This window comes from Lithobates pipiens, unplaced genomic scaffold, assembly GCF_037356315.1.
Source record: "Lithobates pipiens isolate NorthernLeopardFrog02 unplaced genomic scaffold, aLitPip1_a1.2 Scaffold_10, whole genome shotgun sequence".
NCBI lineage: Eukaryota > Metazoa > Chordata > Amphibia > Anura > Ranidae > Lithobates > Lithobates pipiens.
Window position 1 is genome coordinate 45,371,179 of NW_027507686.1, and position 19,246 is coordinate 45,390,424.

A 19,246-nucleotide genomic window follows, 5' to 3' on the forward strand; every position below is an offset into this window, starting at 1 on the left:
CATTGCAAGGCTGACAGTTACAAGCACCACTCCCACAGGCAGAGGCATGATGGGACTTGTAGTTCCGCAACAGCTGGAGAGCCGCCAGTTTGACACCCAATAAACAACCAATAAGAGGGGGAAAAAATGTAAGAAAACATGTAATAATAATAAAAAAAAAATCAATACTATGACCACTAGATGGAGCTGATGATCATTGTAAATTCATCATGCAAACCATAGACTAGTAATTATTACTCACTGAGTGTGGATGAGGGGGTCTTTCAGAACATTAGGGGCGTTTAAGCCCAGCTGATTTATTTTTTATTTTTAATGGATCAGAGAAGAGTCAGAGCCTCTGTCAGGATTGTATTGCTCAGAAGGATGCATCCAAGAGCAGCTGAGATTTTAGCACTCCGTTGTTCAAAGCAGTAAAGAGAACAGAATTATTCCAAGCATTGGCTCTGGGGAGGCGGCTCAAAAGGAACAAGGCTTCCCGGCAATGGTACCCAAAGGGGAACTCAGATTCGAAGGAGTGTAAAACAAAATGGCGAAGGAGTTCGAATGGCCTTGACGGTTCACATTAAGATCACATATAACAGTCAACATGTTTCGGAGCCATAACACCCCCCCTCCCCTTCATCAGGGATACAAAAACATATCAATATGAATATAAATAAAGACATAAACATGATAAATGTCAAGGGAGGAAATAGAAAAATGTGCAAATGCGTTTGACCACGTGCATAGTCCAGTTAGACACATAGAGATGCAATAGGGAAATGAACACATTTAGACATGTGTAAATGTGTTTAAACAGAATAGATGTAAATGTGTCAAACAGATCCATTTTTTTCTGTCAGCAGGAACCTGTATGCAGGACTAATGCCTGGATGAATGAAGTCCTAGTATTCAGCTCATTCTTCCTGTTTCATTTGAGAATTTATATTCTTATAACTGATTTTTATGAGTGTTTTTAAGCCACTCAGAAGAGGACTCGCCATGGTCGACCAAAATAGTTGAGTGCTAGTGCTTAGCGTCATATCCAGAGGTTGTCTTTAGGAAATAGATGTACGAGTGCTGCCAGCATTGCTGTAGAGGTTGAAGGGGTGGGGGGGGGGGTCAGCCTGTCAGTGCTCAGACCATACGCCGCACACTGCATCAAATTGGTCTACATGGCTGTCATCCCAGAAGGAAGCCTCTTCTAAAGATGATGCACAAGAAAGCCTGCAAACAGTTTGCTGAAGACAAGCAGACTAAGGACATGGATTACAGGAACCATGTCCTGTGGTCTGATGAGACCAAGATAAACTTATTTGGTTCAGATGGTGTCAAGCATGTGTGGCGGTGTCTTGTAAAATAGTGTCCCCCATCAGAAGCTGTCCCCTGCGTACTGCGCATGCGCAGTACACAGGAACACAGATTCCGAAAATTGCCGAGGACGAACGGCACCTGCGCCGAGAGTCCAGGTTCTATCCCCACTATCCAAGTGGACATAGAGTTAGAATAAAAAAGAGCCGAGCGGAGCGAGGCCGAGCCCGAAGCGTGGCGAGCGAAGCTCGCCCGCGAGGGGCCCTCTAAAATTCTTAACCCTATGTCCGCTTGGATAGTGGGGCTATCTCCTCCACTCACGGCGCAGGCGCCGTTCAACTTCGGAGTTTTTCAGAAGCTTCGGCTGCTCGGTACTGCGCATGCGCAGTACGGAGCGGACAGCATATGATGGGCGGACTGTATTAGGCAGAACAGCGGCAACCAGGTGAGGAGTACAAAGGCAAGCATGTCTTGCCTACAGTCAAGCATAGTGGTGGGAGTGTCATGGTCTGGGGCTGCATGAGTGCTGCCGACACTGGGGAGCTACAGTTCATTGAGTGACCCATGAATGCCAACATGTACTGTGACATACGGAAGCAGAGCATGATCCCCTTCCTTCAGAGACTGGGCCGCAGGGCAATATTCCAACATGATAATGACCCCAAAAACACCTCCAAGGCGACCACTGCCTTGCTAAAGAAGCTGAGGGTAAAGGTGATGGATTGGCCAAGCATGTCTCCAGAGCTAAACCCTATTGAGCATCTGTGTGGCATCCTCAAATTGAAGGTGGAGGAGCGGAAGGTCTCTAACATCCACCAGCTCCGTGATGTCGTCATGGAGGAATGGAAAAGGACTCCAGTAGCAACCTGTGAAGCTCTGGTGAACTCCATGCCCAAGAGGGTTAAGGCAGTGCTGGAAAATAATGGTGGTCACACAAAATATTGACACTTTGGGTCCAATTTTGACATTTTCCCTTAGGGGTGTACTCACTTTTGTTGCCAGCGGTTTAGACATTAATGGCTGTGTGTTGAGTTATTTTGAGGGGACAGCAAATGTACACTGTTATACAAGCTGTAAACTCACTGCTATACATTGTAGCAAAGTGTCATTTCTTCAGTGTTGTCACATGGAAAAATATAATAAAATATTTACAAAAATGTGAGGGGTGTACTCACTTTTGTGAGATATTGTATATCTATTTCATCTAATTACAGTTATAATTTTTATAAAGTCTATATGTAAACTTTGTCCGCAGCCGTGGCGTGTCGGCTGTAATGTGATCTCTATGATCAATAAAAAGTAATTTGCCTGTTTTCACTCTTTGGTTTGGCGCTCCTCCGGTCTTGTTTTTGCTTTGAGGTTTTTATTGTTGTCAGTGTACAGTATATATTGGGAGATTTACCTCCATCTGCTTTAAGAGTTCAGCTTTAAAGGTAACACTGCATCTGAGTGCCACAAACCAAAAGCACTGTTTAGGTCATTTTTAATATTCAAAGCAAACTCATCAATCCATCCATGTCTCTATGCATTATTTTGTTGAGAAATCACTTTGAACAGCCCCCCTCCCCCGCATTTCTGGTTGTGGCCATCTTGAGAAGGGCAAGTGATTGATGTAGCATTTTCATCTTGGAATCTATCTGCCCTTAGCTCAGGCATGCATGCAGGAAGGTGTGCTTAGCTGAGTAAACCTTTCCTCCTCTCCTGAAGACTCCTAGGATGTATGACATAATTTGCCTTGGCAAAAACCCAAGAAGAAACTGAAGAAAATGTAAAAAAAAGTTTAAAACAAGTAATTATGATATACTTTCCTATCTCTTTACTAATACTAACAGAATGAGGATTAAAAATAATTCATGCTGATTGGGAGAGGGAACACGTAATTCTTGTCTTGTGGAAGCCTCTGTTACATTGTTCTCACTCTCTCTAGAGCCTTCTGAATGGCAGGTTCCTGTCTGGATGATGATTGACGGGGGATGGGATATGGACGACATTACCTCGGGTAGCATCCATCCGAATTCATGGTTACAGACACCCAGGAGGAGGGGGACCCGGTTGCTCTCCTTGTTGGCCATGATCTCCTCCACCGGTTTAGGAAGGAAGACGCCATCCACACAGATTGGCAACGGCAGGAAACCCTGAAGAAAAAGAAAGACGTGATGGATACTGTGCAGAGTCACAACACTTCAATAACATCCAACTATTGATTATATTGTTACATTTCCTTAATTCCTGATGAAGGGGGGCGGAGGCACAGCCCCTGAAACACGTTGGTTTATTCTTTTTAGACTTCATTATCTCGGTGTGACACTTCACTTCTAGGTTCACTCATCCTTCTCACCACACAAGGTGATCATGGAAGCCCTACAAAGTGTAGAACCCACCAACCCAATATTCAAATCATCTATATATATATCAGGGCTGTTACTGATTAAAATTTTCGTGTTCGATTAATCGATTTTTTTTAAATCGATTAATCGACTAATTTAGATTAACTATAACGCACATACAGATCCAACTACTTTTAGCTGATCTCCTTGCATTGCAACTCTGCATTAGTCGGTGGTAAATCTGGTATACACTATATACAATCACCCCACACTAGTTTGTTTCCACAATCCATGACTTAACTTCACAGTTCACACAAATACATTTTAAATTCAAACTGTAGCACTGACGTAAGTAATTTTATTTTCCACAGTAGCGTGACAATCCCTTCACCTCCGGTCTAACTAATCACTCTCACCTTATGGCCCAGACCCCTGTGCAAACAGGTGGTCATGCAAGCAGGTATAAAAAGGGTTAACACGGACCATAAACTTCTCTCATGTTCACTTCTCTTAGATCCCACAAGGACCAAGCACCAGGTCATGGGTAGAAAGAAAAGATCTATAGTGCTCATTGCTTAAGTATAAGATACAATTTTTGTGTGCAAACACAAACTACTCACATAAGGATAAAACACAGCACGTAAAGCACACAATCGTGTTAGTTCCGTAGGGCAGCAGTGGGTGACGTCATGCGTAGCTCCTCCCCGTACGCGTTACGTTCAATCAGAACTTTGACGTCACCGGACTCCTTCCCCTCGTTAGCAGACAGAGGCACTTGGTGAAGGGGGGAGGAGCCCGGTGACGTCGATGTCCGTGACATCACTGGATCTTCGACGGAACTCCATGAAGACCCGGAAGCCGGCGGAGAGGTGAGTACCGATTAAAAGAATTTTGATCGATCAAAAAAAATGTATTGATTAATCAAGGAATTAATCTTTCATTTCCACAGCCCTAATATATACACCCCGCCATACTACTGGATGATAACAAGAATATAGAATACAGAAACCTCAGGGATCCAGCACCATCCATGGACTTCCCTGAGCAATCATTGTCATCTCCTGCACTGTCTGAGATTTTGGAAAATGTGATTTTACTGTGAAATTGGCAGTTTTGCATTTGCCACAATTAAGGAAAAATTCTCATCTCTCATCATTGCCTGGTGGCAATGCACAGCGAGACCAGCGAGAAGGACAAACAAGCAACTCAAGATACAGCTAATAAATCACATACTTTATATAGAATGTCATCACTTGGTGCACTGAACCTATTATTTCTATTATTATTTAAATAAGTCAATAATTATTATTTAACCACTTGAGCTCTGGAAGGTTTTACTCCTTAGGCTCGGTTCACACAGGGGCGGCACGACTTGCAGCGCCGCGACCTGCACACGATCAGCGGCGACTTGCAAAACGACTTCTGTATAGAAGTCAATGCAAGTCGCCTGAAGTCGCCCCAAAGTAGTACAGGAACCTTTTTTCTAAGTCGGATCGACTTGAGTCGCTCCTATTAGAACGGTTCCATAGTACAGAACAGAGCGCGACTTGTCAGGCGGCGAAGTCGCCTGGACAAGTCGCCCCTGTGTGAACCGAGCCTTAATGACCAGACCATTTTTTGCTATTAGGCACTGCGCTACTTTAACTGGCAATTGCGTGATCATGCAACGCTGTACCCAAACATAAATACATGGAGCTTTCTTCTTGGTGGTACAGTGCATTGAAAAAGTATTCATAAAGTAAAAAGTAAAAGTATTCATACCCCTTGACACGTTCCCCATTTTGTCATGTTACAACCAAAAACGGAAATGCATTTTAATGGGATTTTATGTCATAGATCAACACAAAGTGGCACATAATTGTGAAGTGGAAGGAAAGAAGTGAAAAGTGTGGTGTGCATTTGTATTCAGCCCCCTTTACTCTGATACCCCTAATTATAATCTAGTAGAACCAATTGCCTTCAGAAGTCACCCAATTAGTAAAGAGAGTCTACCTGTGTGTAATTTAATCTCAGTATAAATACAGCTGTTCTGCGAAGCCCGCATGGGTTTGTTAGAGAACCTTAGTGAACAAACGGCATCAGGAAGGCCAAGGAACACACCAGACAGGTCAGAGATAAAGTTGTGGAGAAGTTTAAAGCAGGGTTAGGTTATAAAAAATAATATCCCAAGCTTTGAACATCTCACAGAGCATTGTTCAATCCATCATCCGAAAATGAATAGAGTATGGCACAACTGCAAACCTACCAAGACATGGCCGACCACCTAAACTGAAGAGTATTCATCAGAGAAGCAGCCAAGAGGTCCATGGTAACTCTGGAGGAGCTGCAGAGATCCACAGCTCAGGTGGGAGAATCTGTCCACAGGACAACTATTAGTTGTGCACTCCACAAATCTGGCCTTTATCAAACATTGTCAAGAAGAAAGGCATTGTTCAAAAAAAGCCATAAGAAGTCCTGTTTGCAGTTTGTGAGAAGCCATGTGGAGGACACAGCAAACATGTGGAAGAAGGTGCTCTGGTCGATGAGACCAAAATTGAACTCTTTGGCCTAAAAGCAAAACGGAAAACTAAGTTCATTAAGGTTTTCTAACAAACCTCTGAGGGCTTCACAGAACAGCTGTATTTATACTGAGATTAAATTACACACAGGTAGACTCTATTTATTAACTAGGTGACTGGCAATTGGTTCCACTAGATTTTAATTAGGGGTATCAGAGTAAAGGGGGCTGAATACAAATGCAAACCACATTTTTCACATCTTTATTTGTAAAAAAAATTTAAAATCATGCCACTTTGTGTTGATCTATGATATACAATGCCATTAAAATGCATTTCCGTTTTTGGTTGTAACATGACAAAATGTGGAACGTGTCAAAGGGTGTGAATACTTTTACTTTTTACTGCACATGACCCTGGACACACCATCCCCACCATGAAACATGGTGGTGGCATCATGTTGTGGGGATGCTTTTCTTCAGTAGGGACAGGGAAGCTGGTCAGAGTTGATGGGAAGATGGATGGAGCCAAATACAGGGCAATCTTAGGCCGCGTACACACGGGCGGATTGTCTGCCCAACTAGGTTCGTCAGACAATCCGACAGACAGTCCGTTCAAAATTTGCATGAACGGACTTGACCACACACGATGAGCAGACAGTCCGCTGAAAGCGTGCGCGATGACGTGTACAGCACGTACGACGGGACTAGAAAAACGACGTCCTATACACTGCAATGCAACCTTCGGCCGTGTAAATCCGTTCTGAGCATGCGCCATACTTAGTCCGTCCAACTTGCCTACACACGAGCGGACTGTCCGCTGAAACCAAGTTTGGAAGGACAAAACCAAGTTTGAACGGACTGTCTTACGGAAATTCCGTAAGACTTTGTTCGTCAGATTGTCCGCTGAAAAAGTCCGCTGAAGCCCACACACGAGCGGACTGTCCGCTGAAACACTGTTCAGCGGACTAAGTTGGGCAGACAATCCGCCCGTGTGTACGCGGCCTTAGAAGAAAACCTGTAAGCTCTTGTACACACGATCGGAAATTCCGTCGGAAAATGTCCGATCGGACCGTGTTGCGAGATAATCCGACCGTGTGTGGGCTCCATCTGACTTTTTCCGTCAGAATGTCCAACCAACAAAGTTCGAGAGCTGGATATAAAATTTTCCGACAACATGATCCGATCAGACTTTGTCCGATCGTTTATAGAGAATTCCGATCGGACAAAGTGCCACGCATGCTCAGATCAAATTACAAGACCAAAGCTATTGGCTACTAGCCTGAACGTAGTCCCGTCGTAACGAATGAACATCATCACGTTCTGAACGATCGGATTTTCCGACAACTTTGTCTGACCATGTCTATGCAACACCAGTTTCGGACAAAATGCGTCGGAAAAAATCCGACGGATTTTGTTGTCGGAATGTCTGACTGTGTGTACAAGGGCTTAGAGTCTGCAAAGGACTAGAGACTGGGGCAGAGGTTCACCTTCCAGCAGGAAAACGACCCTAAACATACAGCCGGAGCTACAATGGAATGGTTTAGATCAAAGCATATCCATGTGTTAGAATGGCCCAGTCAAAGTCCAGACCTAAATCCAATTGAGAATCTGTGGCAAGACTTGAAAACTGCTGTGCATTTTCCTTCCACTTTACAATTATGTGCCACTTCATGTTGGTCTATCACATAAAATCCCAATTAATTACATTTACATTTTTGTTTGTAACATGACAAAATGTGGAAAATTTTAAGGGGTATGAATACCTTTTCAAAACACTGTATTTGACTACCACTAGGTTTTTATTATTTTGTGATATAAACGAAAAAAGACCAACATTTTTGAAAAAAAATAATTTTTTTTTACTTTCTCTTATAAAACATATCCAATAAAAAAACTAAAAAAAATTAAATGTCTTCATAAATTTTGGTCAAAATGTGTTTTGCTACATGCTTTTTATAAAAAAAAATCCCAATATGTGTATATTGATTGGTTTGTATGAAGGTTTTAGCACCTACAAACGATAGTAAATATACTTGAATTTTTTGTTATTTTTTATACTCCTAATGGGGGCGATCAGCAACACATGATTGGGACTGCGATAGTGCGGTGGAAAATCTGACACTAACTGATGCTGGGGGGAGCTGACTAACTGCCAATTTTGGCAGAAAAAAAATGATTGACGCCTGTAAACATGTGTAGATTGATATAATAATTATACTTATTAACCACAAATGTACTGCTTCCCCCAGAAGTAGGCAGCAATGTACGGGTACATCGTTTAGCCTACAGCTGCCGCTCACCTGCAGTACATTTGTGGTTAATACGTATAATTATTATATCAATCTACACATGTTTACAGGCGCCAATCATTTTTTTTCTGCCAAAATGCTGCTGCACCTGGATGCCCTAGTAGTGGGTCTCTAAACGCCCCCGCCTCTAAACTGGCTATGAGTATGATGACGTGCCGAAACACGTAAGCCTCTGTATCTTTTGTATGCCCCCTGCATTAATAAAATTAGCATATTGGGATCTACAAGTTGCCAGCTTTCCATTTTTCCTCTTATACTGTTGTGTTAGGATGACGCCATAAGCCAAAGCCCCGATCAATCAGCTGCTCTGGGAATTTGTCTGGTTGTTGCCTTCTAATGTATCTGCCTCTAAGCTCCTCTAAACGCCTATGTGTGCATGGACATATGGACTATCATAGAGGGGCGTTTAGAGGCAAAAAAATAAAAACCCCGCCAGGCACCCCTAACAGCCACATTAAAAACATCCAATGTACATGAGGCCTAAATGAAAAGTAATACATTGGTGTGTTGTCTTTGTTCCAGGAGTCCTGGTGTCTAAAGATACGCAACGCAGCTCTGAGCCTGTCCTTGAATATGACGCACCAGATTTTCAGTGGCAGACAAAATCTCCTTATCCGACTTCAGCATGAGGCACTTCACCACCGAGGACACATCACAGCCCGACACCTCTGACACCACCTGCAGGGAGGACACACAAACCCCAATCAGAAATCTCATCAGTAAAAACTTTTGTAATAAAGATGCTGACTGCTGATAAAGTGAGCCTATCATATGTAAAAAATAATAATTAAAAAAAAAATGACTGTTAATTTATATATATTTAACATGTTCCATAGTGCTGTACAGCGAACACCAAGCAATTTCCATTAGTCTCTGCACCAGAGGAGCTTACACTCTAATGTCCCTCCACTGTCACACACTGTTATTTTCCATTTATATAGCTCTGACATATTCCATAGTGCTGTACAGAGAACACTGAGCAAGTCACATCCATCTCTGCGCCAGAGGAGCTTACACTCTAATGCCCATTCCTTTCCCGCTTAAGTTATGCGGAGTGGTCATACAGAGTCTTTCAAACTCACTGGGATTTCGATTTTGAGATACTTTTTCTAGTTAGCTTAGTAGTCTGTTTTCACTCTCAAAAAAGTCCTTCCTGTTGTGGTGAGGTTGTGAAGATTCTGGGTCTTGAGAAGGACAGGTGGCGCTCGGGGGCCTGGATAAAGGCGTGGAGGAATTTCAGGTCCCCATAGCTGCTATCTGTCAGTCTCTGGGTGTGCGGCTTTTCTTTCTAAAGAACAAAATATTACAGCGCACACATGCAAAAAAGACATTTACCTCCCGCTTATTTAAAACAACTAGACATTTTCAAAAAACATTATCAAAAAATATGGGAATTTGGTCACACCATATTGCTATATGGTGCTTAAGCAAGTAAGTGGGCTTAACCACTTCCCACCCAGCCAATGCATATATACGGCCGGGTGGGAGCCGTCTACTCCTGATAGGACGTTCAGGAACGTCCTTCAGGAGTAGCGGGATCGCACGCGCGCGCGCCCGCGCCCGCGCAGCGGGCGCGATCCCGATGTGCTCGTGTCACCCGGACACGGCACATCTCAGATCGGTAGGAGGGCTCTGTGATTGGCCCTCCTGATCACATGACGGCCGTGTCCAATCACGGCCGTCATGTGATGTAAACAAACAGCCGGTTGCTAGGCAATCGGCTCTCCTCTCCTCACACGGAAGTCACCGCTGAGGAGAGGAGAGCAGAACGCTGCAGCCGGCTGATGATCAGTGAGTATGGGCTGCTTTTTACAGCTTTTTACTCACTGATCATCAGTGTAGTGTAAACACACAACACACCACACAGTACAAACACAGTCCCCACATATGTCCCCAAAACACACATGTCCCCAAAACATACATGTCCCCAAATAATAAAAACACATGTCCCTAATAATAAAAACATGTCCCCCACATATGTCCCACTAAAATCACATGTCCCAATGATTATCTGCACACATATGTACGTGATCACCTGCACACATATGTACATGATCATTTGCGCACATATGTCCGTGATCACACAAACCAATTATTATACACTTAACGGAATTTTTTTTTACCAAAAACATGTAGCAGAATACATTTTGGCTTAAATTTATGACAAAATGTGATTTTATTGGATTTCTTTTCAAATAGAAAAAAGAAAATATAGATTTTTTCCAAATTTCCGCTATTTTTGCGCTTATATCGCAAAAAAAAAAACGGAGTCGTGAATAAATAACACCAAAATAAAGCTCTATTTGTGCGAACAAAATGATAACAATTTCATTTGGGTACAGTGTAGCATGACCGCGCAATTGTCACTGAAAGCGCTAGAGCGCTGAAAGCTGAAAATTGGGCTGGGAAGGAAGGGGGTGAAAGTGCCCTGTATTGTAGTGGTTAAGCACCATATACCAATATGGTGCAATATGGTGTGACCAAATCCCCATATTTTTGATAATGTTTTTTGAAAATGTCTAGGTGTTTTAAATAAGCCTTGTGGGAAGTAAATGTCTTTTTTGCATGTGTGCGCTGTAATATTTTGTTCTGTTGTATGATCTTATGGCTGCACCATCTTTAATGCATCTTTTAGGGTGTGCCCCCCAAATATCTTGTTTGTCTACTGTATGGATTCTGACCAAATCCCTTTGGGCGTGGAGCACCCCACTCCCTCATCAGTACCTCTCATTAATGTCGAGACCTCTAGTTCTCCCATATAGAGGAGTGTATGGCTCCCATGGTTTAGAGAAGCAGGATCTCCCAATCTATGGATAGTGTAGGACCCACTAATCATGGGGTACTTTGTCACAGTAAATGGGCTTAAGCACCATATAGCAATATGGTGTGTCCAAACCCCCGTGTTTTTGAAAATGTCTAGGTGTTGTAAATAAGCCTTGCAGGAGGTAAATGTTTTTTTTTTGCTCGTGTGCGCTGTAATATTTTGTTCTGTTTTATGGTCTTATGGCTGCACCATCTTTAATGCATCTTTTAGGGTGTGCCCCCCAAATATCTTTTTTGTCGGCTTTTCTTTCTGTCCTTTCCCGTCCCCTAGATTTTTATATAAGATTGTATTTTTTTTGGAAAAGCCTGCATGCATGCATGGGATCAATGTTTAATCATTTTTTAGCCGAGGGTGTGTTTAGGTTGAAGTAGGATTGAGTTTTGCTTAGTTTAGTAGTTTACGGATAATAAAATGATATTTCTTTGTATACCGTTCTATTTATGCTATTTTCGGAAAAAAATACATTTTCTTTTCCCTTGTTTGTTGATGTAAACTTGTTTGTTTTTGTTTATTTATGTATATATTTATTTCTATTTATTTTTTTGTATATATGTAAATATGGTTGTATTATGTTGTATGTTTGTAAGATTTTTAATAAAAAAAATTTACACTCTAGTGACACCCACAGTCACATACTTTTTTATCCATTTATATAGCACTGAGGTATACCATGTAAAAAAAAGTGACTATCCTGACAAGGAATGAGTCTATACCCCTCGAGGATTTATGGGTCTGGTTGAGGAGGTTTTGTGAAACGTTGTGCCCACTAAAAAAAGATTGTGGATGATAGAGGAATCTGGACAGGTGGGTGGTTGGTGTCAATGAGGTTGAGTGTGTGTGGGAATGTGGTCAAGCATTTGCCCTTCTCTGCCTTTATTGGTAGAGATAAGATTACCGTCTTTCACCCTGGTCAACCTAAGGTGTCCCATAATTGTGGAGTCAAGGGACATCTCTCCTCTAACTGTCCAGAACAGAAGTGCTCTTTGTGTCAGAAACTGGGGCATCTGGCGAAGGACGGTAACATCGTTAAATGTAACCTATGTGATAAGATTGGTCACCCTTATAGCCTGTGCCCTGAGGCTTTGCACAATAAGCCTGAGCTGGTGGAGGAATTCTGGGTTTGGCGGAGGTTGTACCAGGGAATCCAAGTGTCTCTGTCTAGTCAGAATCTGCGTCTGTGAGGCCCTTTTTGGTGTCAGTGTCCCCCCAGTCAGTGTCAGAAAGTATGGTTGTCAAGTCTGTGTCTGCACCTATTGTTTCTCCTAGTGCAGTGAAGGGTGCTGGACCAGAGTGTATGGTGGTGTCAACCCCTCCTCCTCGGCGTGGCAGAAGTGCGGGTGGAGGTCAGTGGACACCGACGGGCAGAGTGAGGGATGGATTGGATGATGGTGGGGAGGGGGGGGGGCGGAGGTGGGAAGGGGAAGGGAATGAGAGTGGCTGGTGCAGAATGCAAGGTGAACGATGTGGAAGTCGGGGTGAATGATGTGGGGGGAGGAGTTAAGGCAATGTATGATGGTGGACTTACATCACGGTAGAAGGTGAGTTCCTCCGGCTTGCTGACCGCCATCCCCGGCATCGCCACTGTACCACTCTCAGCGATGGCTTTGTGAAAAAGTCCTTTTGTTAAAGGGGAGAGCACCTAGAACAGGGAAAGATAATAAATACTGTATGAAGCATCAGACTGATAAGCTCATCTCTCTGTCACTCTGCTCTCTCCTGCTTTTAGCATGCTGCTTGTCAGCACATGAATCGATTGGCTCTTTGTACCACTTTGCCCTTTTTCAGTCTGAGCTCTGCTGTACAGGGACTGCAAGAGACTGATAGCAAGTCACATTCAGGTGCTTACACTGCTTACTGACACCTTTCTGACACTCATTTAGAGGATGTATGTTTTGAGTCTGCGACTCAAAAGTGCTAAAAGTGAATCTGTCATCAGATATATTTTCCCATGTACATATACTGTATCCTTGGTAATATGCAAGACTTTCAGGTATTTATCACTCCCACAGAGATCACAGTACCCCACCTAATAATGTCTTCATCTGCTTTCCTCTACAGGACGGTGCCATCTTTGTTTATCCAGGGTCACCATCTACTTCTTGGGTTGACATTCCAGCTCAGAGATGACACAGTCATGTAAAACCTGGTGCCTGTGAATTTCCTGGCTGTGTTCACAAACCTGTTTGACACAGATTAGCCCCTGCTACAGCCTCTCACCTTGTGACTTGATACAGAGTTACAATGTACAGTCTGATCACTGGTGGAGGGGCGACTGAGGAAATGCCTGCAGTAGACTTATAACATCATCACAGACGAGGCAAAGTCACTGAGTAGAGTTTAGGGATTTTTTTAACCACTTCAGCCCCTGGAAAATTCTCACATATATGTAAAATCTACATTTTTAGGCTTGAAAATTACTTAGAACCCCCAAACATTATATATTTTGAGGCCCTTGAGAATAAAATGGTGGGTTTTGCAATTTTTTTGCGTAGCGGCTTTTCAACTGCAAAAAAAATACACTTTAAAGAGGAAGTAAACCCTGATGGGTGTTACTTCCTCTTTGTCTCCCTGCAAAGGTAAAGCATAATGGGCTACTATGCATCGCATAGTAGCCCATTATGTGTCACTTACCTGACACAGGAGCCAGTGATGTCACCGTTGTCCCCTGTAGTACGGAGCGTAAATCTTCCGGGTATCGCTGCTCCGGCCACTCACAGCGCCAGAGCAGCGATGATGTCACTCCCACGCATGCGCACGGGAGCCGCCACTAACGGCATATCGCCGTGAGCAGCAGTATGCTCAGTGCGCATGTGCGCCGCTGTCTAGGGCACATGCGCTGTAGTCAGAGGTGCCTGTCTTTTTGTAAATATCTCCTAAACCGTGTAGGTTTAGGAGATATTTCTTGGACCTACAGGTAAGCCTTAATCTAGGCTTACCTGTAGGCCAAAGTGGTTTGTAAGGGTGTACACCCACTTTAACTTTCGGCTTTGGCTAATGTAAAAAAAAAGCTGTTACCGGCCTGTGAAAGCATCGGTTCAAAACTATTTTGGTTTTATCTGATTTTTTTTATGGCAGAAGGAGAGATCTGGGGTCTATAGACCTCAAATTATCTCAGTAAAGAGTACCTGTCACTGCCTATGCTATCACAAGGGATGTTGTCTATCCCTTCTGATAGTAATAAAGTTGATAAAAAAATTGAAGGGACAGTTCTACGTGTGTGTGCAGTTTTAAATCTGTGACATGTTTGGTATCTATTTAATTATCTTTTATGTCTTACCAAACAATTGGGTATTATATTGTGTTGGTGTGCACTAACATTCATTAAAGTGGTTGCAAACCCTTACAACACACTTTCACCTACAGGTAAGCCTAGATTACCTGTAGGTGCTGTAAATATCTCCTAAACCTACATGGTTTAGGAGATATTTACAATTCCCCTTACGAGGATTCCTTTTGTGCATGCGCTGATGTATTCGATTTTTATCATGACTGCGACATGGCGAACACATCAGACAATTTTGACACATTTTTCGGACCACTGGAGTTAATACAGTGATCAATGCTAAAAAAATTGCATTGATTACTGTAAAAATGTCACTGGTAGTGAAGGGGTTAACCACTAGGTGGCGCTGTAGGGGTTAAGTGTGTCCTAGGGAATGATTCTAACTGTAGGTGGGAGGGGCTGTGTGTGACACGTCACTGATCTCCTGATTACTGGGAGCGCTGATCAGTGACACTGTCACTAGGCAGAACGGGGAGATGATTGTTTATATTAGCATCTCCCCATTCTTCCTCACAGCAAGACGATCGCGGGTATCCCTGCGGACATCGGGTCCGCGGGACCCACGATCACAGTCACAGAGCTCCGAGTGGGCGCCCGAGCGGCCTCTTAAAGGGCAACGTACAGGTACGTTAATCTGCCTGTACGTGCCCTTCTGCCGCAGTATATAGGCGTGAGGCGTTCGGGAAGCGGTTAAAAGAGAATTAACCAAAAAAAAGTCATTAAATCCACTACTATTCCTTTATATTGGCTTTTAAAATTTACAAATGCAGCAATTTAGAAATCAAATGAAAGGTTTAGCACTGGGAAATACTTTTTGAAAGATAAAAAGTGCATTTTATACACAACTATATAGATCAGACCAAAATGAGGGAAAAGGACATTTCTCCAAATCAGGGACAGTTGGGAGCTATTGAAACTGACAGGGGGTTCTAATCCCTCTCCACTCCACAACTAAAAAAAATGTTTTGCCTTTAGTCATATTTTAAACAAAGCTCCCCGAATTTTTTATTTGTACACTGTCTTTATTTTTTTATCAACTTTATTACTATCAGAAGGGATGAACAACATCCCTTGTGATAATATGGGCAGTGTTAGCCCCTGTACACACGGTCGGAGATTTCCACAACCAAATCCGTCGGATTTTGCCTGTCGGATTTTGTCTGTCGGATCTTGTCCAAAACTGTTGCATACACACGGTCGGGCCAAGTTGGCGAAAAATCCGATCTTTCAGAACGTGATGACATAATTTCGTTACGATGGGACTACATTCAGGCTAGTAGCCAATAGCTTTGATGTAGGAGGAATTTGTAGGAATTTGATCTGAGCATGCATGGCACTTGGTCCGATGAAAATGCTCTACACATGATCGGATTAGGTCCGTCCGGCCCAGTTGGTCGGGAAATATTTCCAACATGTTGGAAAATTGGGTCGGACGGAGATTCGGACGGAATCAGTCCGATGCATACCACACACAGTCGGATTATCCGACGACACGGTCCGATAAGACGCAATCCGACCGATTATCCGACCGTGTGTACAAGAACTTAGACTTTAAACATAGCTCCCAACTGTCCCTGATTTGGAACAAAGTCTGTCCCTCTTTCCTCCTCATTTGTCCCTCATTTTGGTCTGATCTATATAGTTGTATATAAAATGTACTATTTATTTACCAAAAAGTGATCACAGTGCTAAACTTTTCATCTGATTTATAAATTGCTGAATTTGGAAATTCAAAAGCCAGTATAAAGGGATAGTAGTGGTAAAAAAATAATAATAATCACTTTTGGGTTTAGCTAATTATTTTTTGTTGTATAATTCTCCTTTAAGGGGGCATGGCAGGGGGTGTGTCCTTTGCCTACATACTTTTGATAATAGGTGTCCCTCGTTCCCATCTCAGAAAGTTGGGAGGTAAGTTATAAAGTATAATTATATTGCCTCAGTTAGTCGACAAGTTGAAACTTACCAAAGCTGAGACGCTGACTCCCCCGGCGGACTCACCGAATATGGTGACAGAGTCCCGTTCTCCCCCAAAATCAGCAATGTTCTCTTGCACCCAATGGAGAGCTGCCACCTGGTCCATAAAACCCAGATTACCGGGTAGCTCATTATCTCCGGTACTGGGGGGAGAAAGAAATACATAAAAATACTTAAAAATGTGCACCTAACATTTTCAGCAATGCAGCGCAGGGCCATGCCATGTATTGGGGTGCCTTTACAGCAGCATGGTGGGGTGATCTAGGCCTTTGTGGGAGTTTTTTATTTTTTTATTTTTACACAAGAGGAATAATTGAGAGCTTTACCTGAAAAATCCCAGAATTCCCAGCCGGTACTGAATGGAAACGACAACCACATTCTCGTAAATGCTGAGCGCAGAACCATCGTAGAAACTGGCTCCACCCACCAACAGCCCGCCCCCATGTATAAAGAACATGACCTAAAAACACAAGAATGCGGGGTGACGTCACAAACTGAAGCAAAGTACAAATCACTATCACTCTTCATATTTACGTAGCAATTGTTGAGTAACGTGGTGGAAAATCAGCAGTTTTGTTGCCTTCTGTTTAAATCTTCAGCTCCATAGCAGAGCGCTGAGCAGTGTCAAGAAATCACATTCATTACAATAAGAGGTCTATTCATAAACATTTGTTGCACGAATGTCAGAAGCGTTTGTGCAAGCAGAACAAAATGTCACCGTAATATTTGTAGGAGATTAATGCCTGTGTCATTGGCTCCATCTAGTTGCCTAAATGCAGTATAGTTTTCTGAAATACCTCAATGAGAAAACGACCTCATTCCGGCTTCAAGATGGCGCTGACAATACAGGTATTAACATGGTATAAACCCTTACAAACCACTTTGACCTACAGGTAAGTCTAGATTAAGGCTTACCTGTAGGTCCAAGAAATATCTCCTAAACCTACCTTGCCAAAAGACAGGCACCGCTGTCTACGTTGCATGCGCCGTAGACAGCGGCGTGCAGGCACACTGAGCGCGCCGATGTTAACGGCGATATGCCACGAGTGGCGGCTCCCGTGTGCATGCGCGGGAGTGACATCATTGCGGCTCCGTCGAATGACAGCGCCGGAGCAGTGAGACCCACAGAGAAGATGGAGGCTCCGTACACAAGGGGACATCGGTGACTTCGCTGGCTCCTGTCTCAGGTAAGTGACACATAATGGACTACTATGCGATGCATAGTAGTCCATTATGCTTTACCTTTGCAGGGAATGAAAGAGGAAGTAAACTCATCAGGGTTTACTTCCTCTTTAAGCCCCAGACCATTTGGCTGGCAAAAGTCCAGAGTTTTTTTTGCGATTCGGCATTCCATCAATTTAACTGATAATTGCGCAGTCGTACGACGTGGCTCACAAACAAAATTGACGTAGTTTTTTCCCAACAAACGGAGCTTTCTTTTGGTAGTATTTGATCACCTCTGCGGTTTTAATTTTTTTTTTGCGCTATAAACAAAAGAATCGCGTCAATTTTGAAAAAAATGCTATATTTTTTACTTTTTGCTATAATAAATATCCCCCAAAAATATATAAAAAAACATTTTTTTCCCCTCAGTTTAGGCCAATACATATTCTTCTACATATTTTTAGTAAAAAAAATCAAAAACTAAAAAAAAATCACAATAAACGTTTGATTGGTTATAGCGTCTACAAAATAGGGGATAGTTTTATGGCATTTTTATTAATATTTTTTTTTTTTACTAGTAATGGTGGCGATATGCGATTTTTATCATGACTGCGACATTATGGCGGACAGATCGGACACTTTTGGCGCTATTTTGGGACCATTCACATTTATATGTCGATCAGTGCAATTAAAAATGCATTGATTACTGTGTAAATGTGACTGGCAGTAAATAGGTTAACCACTAGGTGGCGCTGTAGGGGTTAAGTGTGTCCTAGGGAATGATTCTAACTATGGGGGGAGGGGCTGTGCCCTTCTGCCGACGTATATTGGCGTGCCCTTCTGCCGACGTATATTGGCGTGAGGCGGTCGGCAAGCAGTTAAAGAGGTTGTAAACCTCCGGAAAAAAATAAAAACCCTGCAAGACAAAGGCATAATGAGCTAGTATGCATCGCTTACTAGCTCATTATGAAATACTTACCTTAGAATGATGCCCTGCAGTGCCGCCCGCACTACGCTTCCACTGCTGACATCTTTCACCGGAGTTACTTTTGGGTTCGGCTCCAGCGCTGTGATTGGCCAGAACAGTGATGACGAGAGCCGCTGGTCACGGCACGGCAGGGGCCCTGAAAAATCTTCCCCAGCGGGCCGTTTCTTCAGTGCCTGTGCAACGATGGTGTTTTGAATGTTTTTGAATTCTGAAAAAATATGCATATCCTCCCGTAGTTGCAGCTGCTGTTCTCAAGTATTAAGTATTTCCAGCTCTTGATAAAAGCCAGCAGGGTAGGGGTGACAGGGTGACACATCAGCTTCCTGCTGACAACAAAAAACACATCTCCCATGGTTCCTTGCAGTGCTTCCAGTCACTGTAGTGCTGGTCTACTTGAGCCAAAGTGTCCTTCACGTCCCTGGGCACCCTTTAGATGTATATCTTCCAGAAATGGAGCTGGCCATTGGATGGTGCAGACTTTAGTTGTTCATTCTACCCATCGGTTGATTGATTGCCTTCTAGCAGATCTGTTTTTGGAAGGGTTATCAAGCAACTGATCAGCACAGCTCATCAGTCTGCACCGTGCAGTG

The 19,246-nt window shown here is 43.1% G+C and overlaps 1 protein-coding gene across 1 annotated transcript in view; it reads right to left on the reverse strand.

Annotated features, from left to right (window-relative positions):
- Positions 1-19,246, reverse strand: part of LOC143930267 (fatty acyl-CoA hydrolase precursor, medium chain-like) — a 56,219-nt gene that overhangs the window by 19,225 nt on the left and 17,748 nt on the right. Inside the window, exons 4-8 of the mRNA XM_077454426.1 lie at positions 16,831-16,964; positions 16,494-16,647; positions 12,773-12,886; positions 9,006-9,101; positions 3,285-3,425 (exon numbers count right to left, since the gene is read on the reverse strand). Of these exons, the coding sequence (XP_077310552.1) occupies positions 3,285-3,425; positions 9,006-9,101; positions 12,773-12,886; positions 16,494-16,647; positions 16,831-16,964 (639 nt within the window). The remainder of the gene's footprint in view (positions 1-3,284; positions 3,426-9,005; positions 9,102-12,772; positions 12,887-16,493; positions 16,648-16,830; positions 16,965-19,246) is intronic.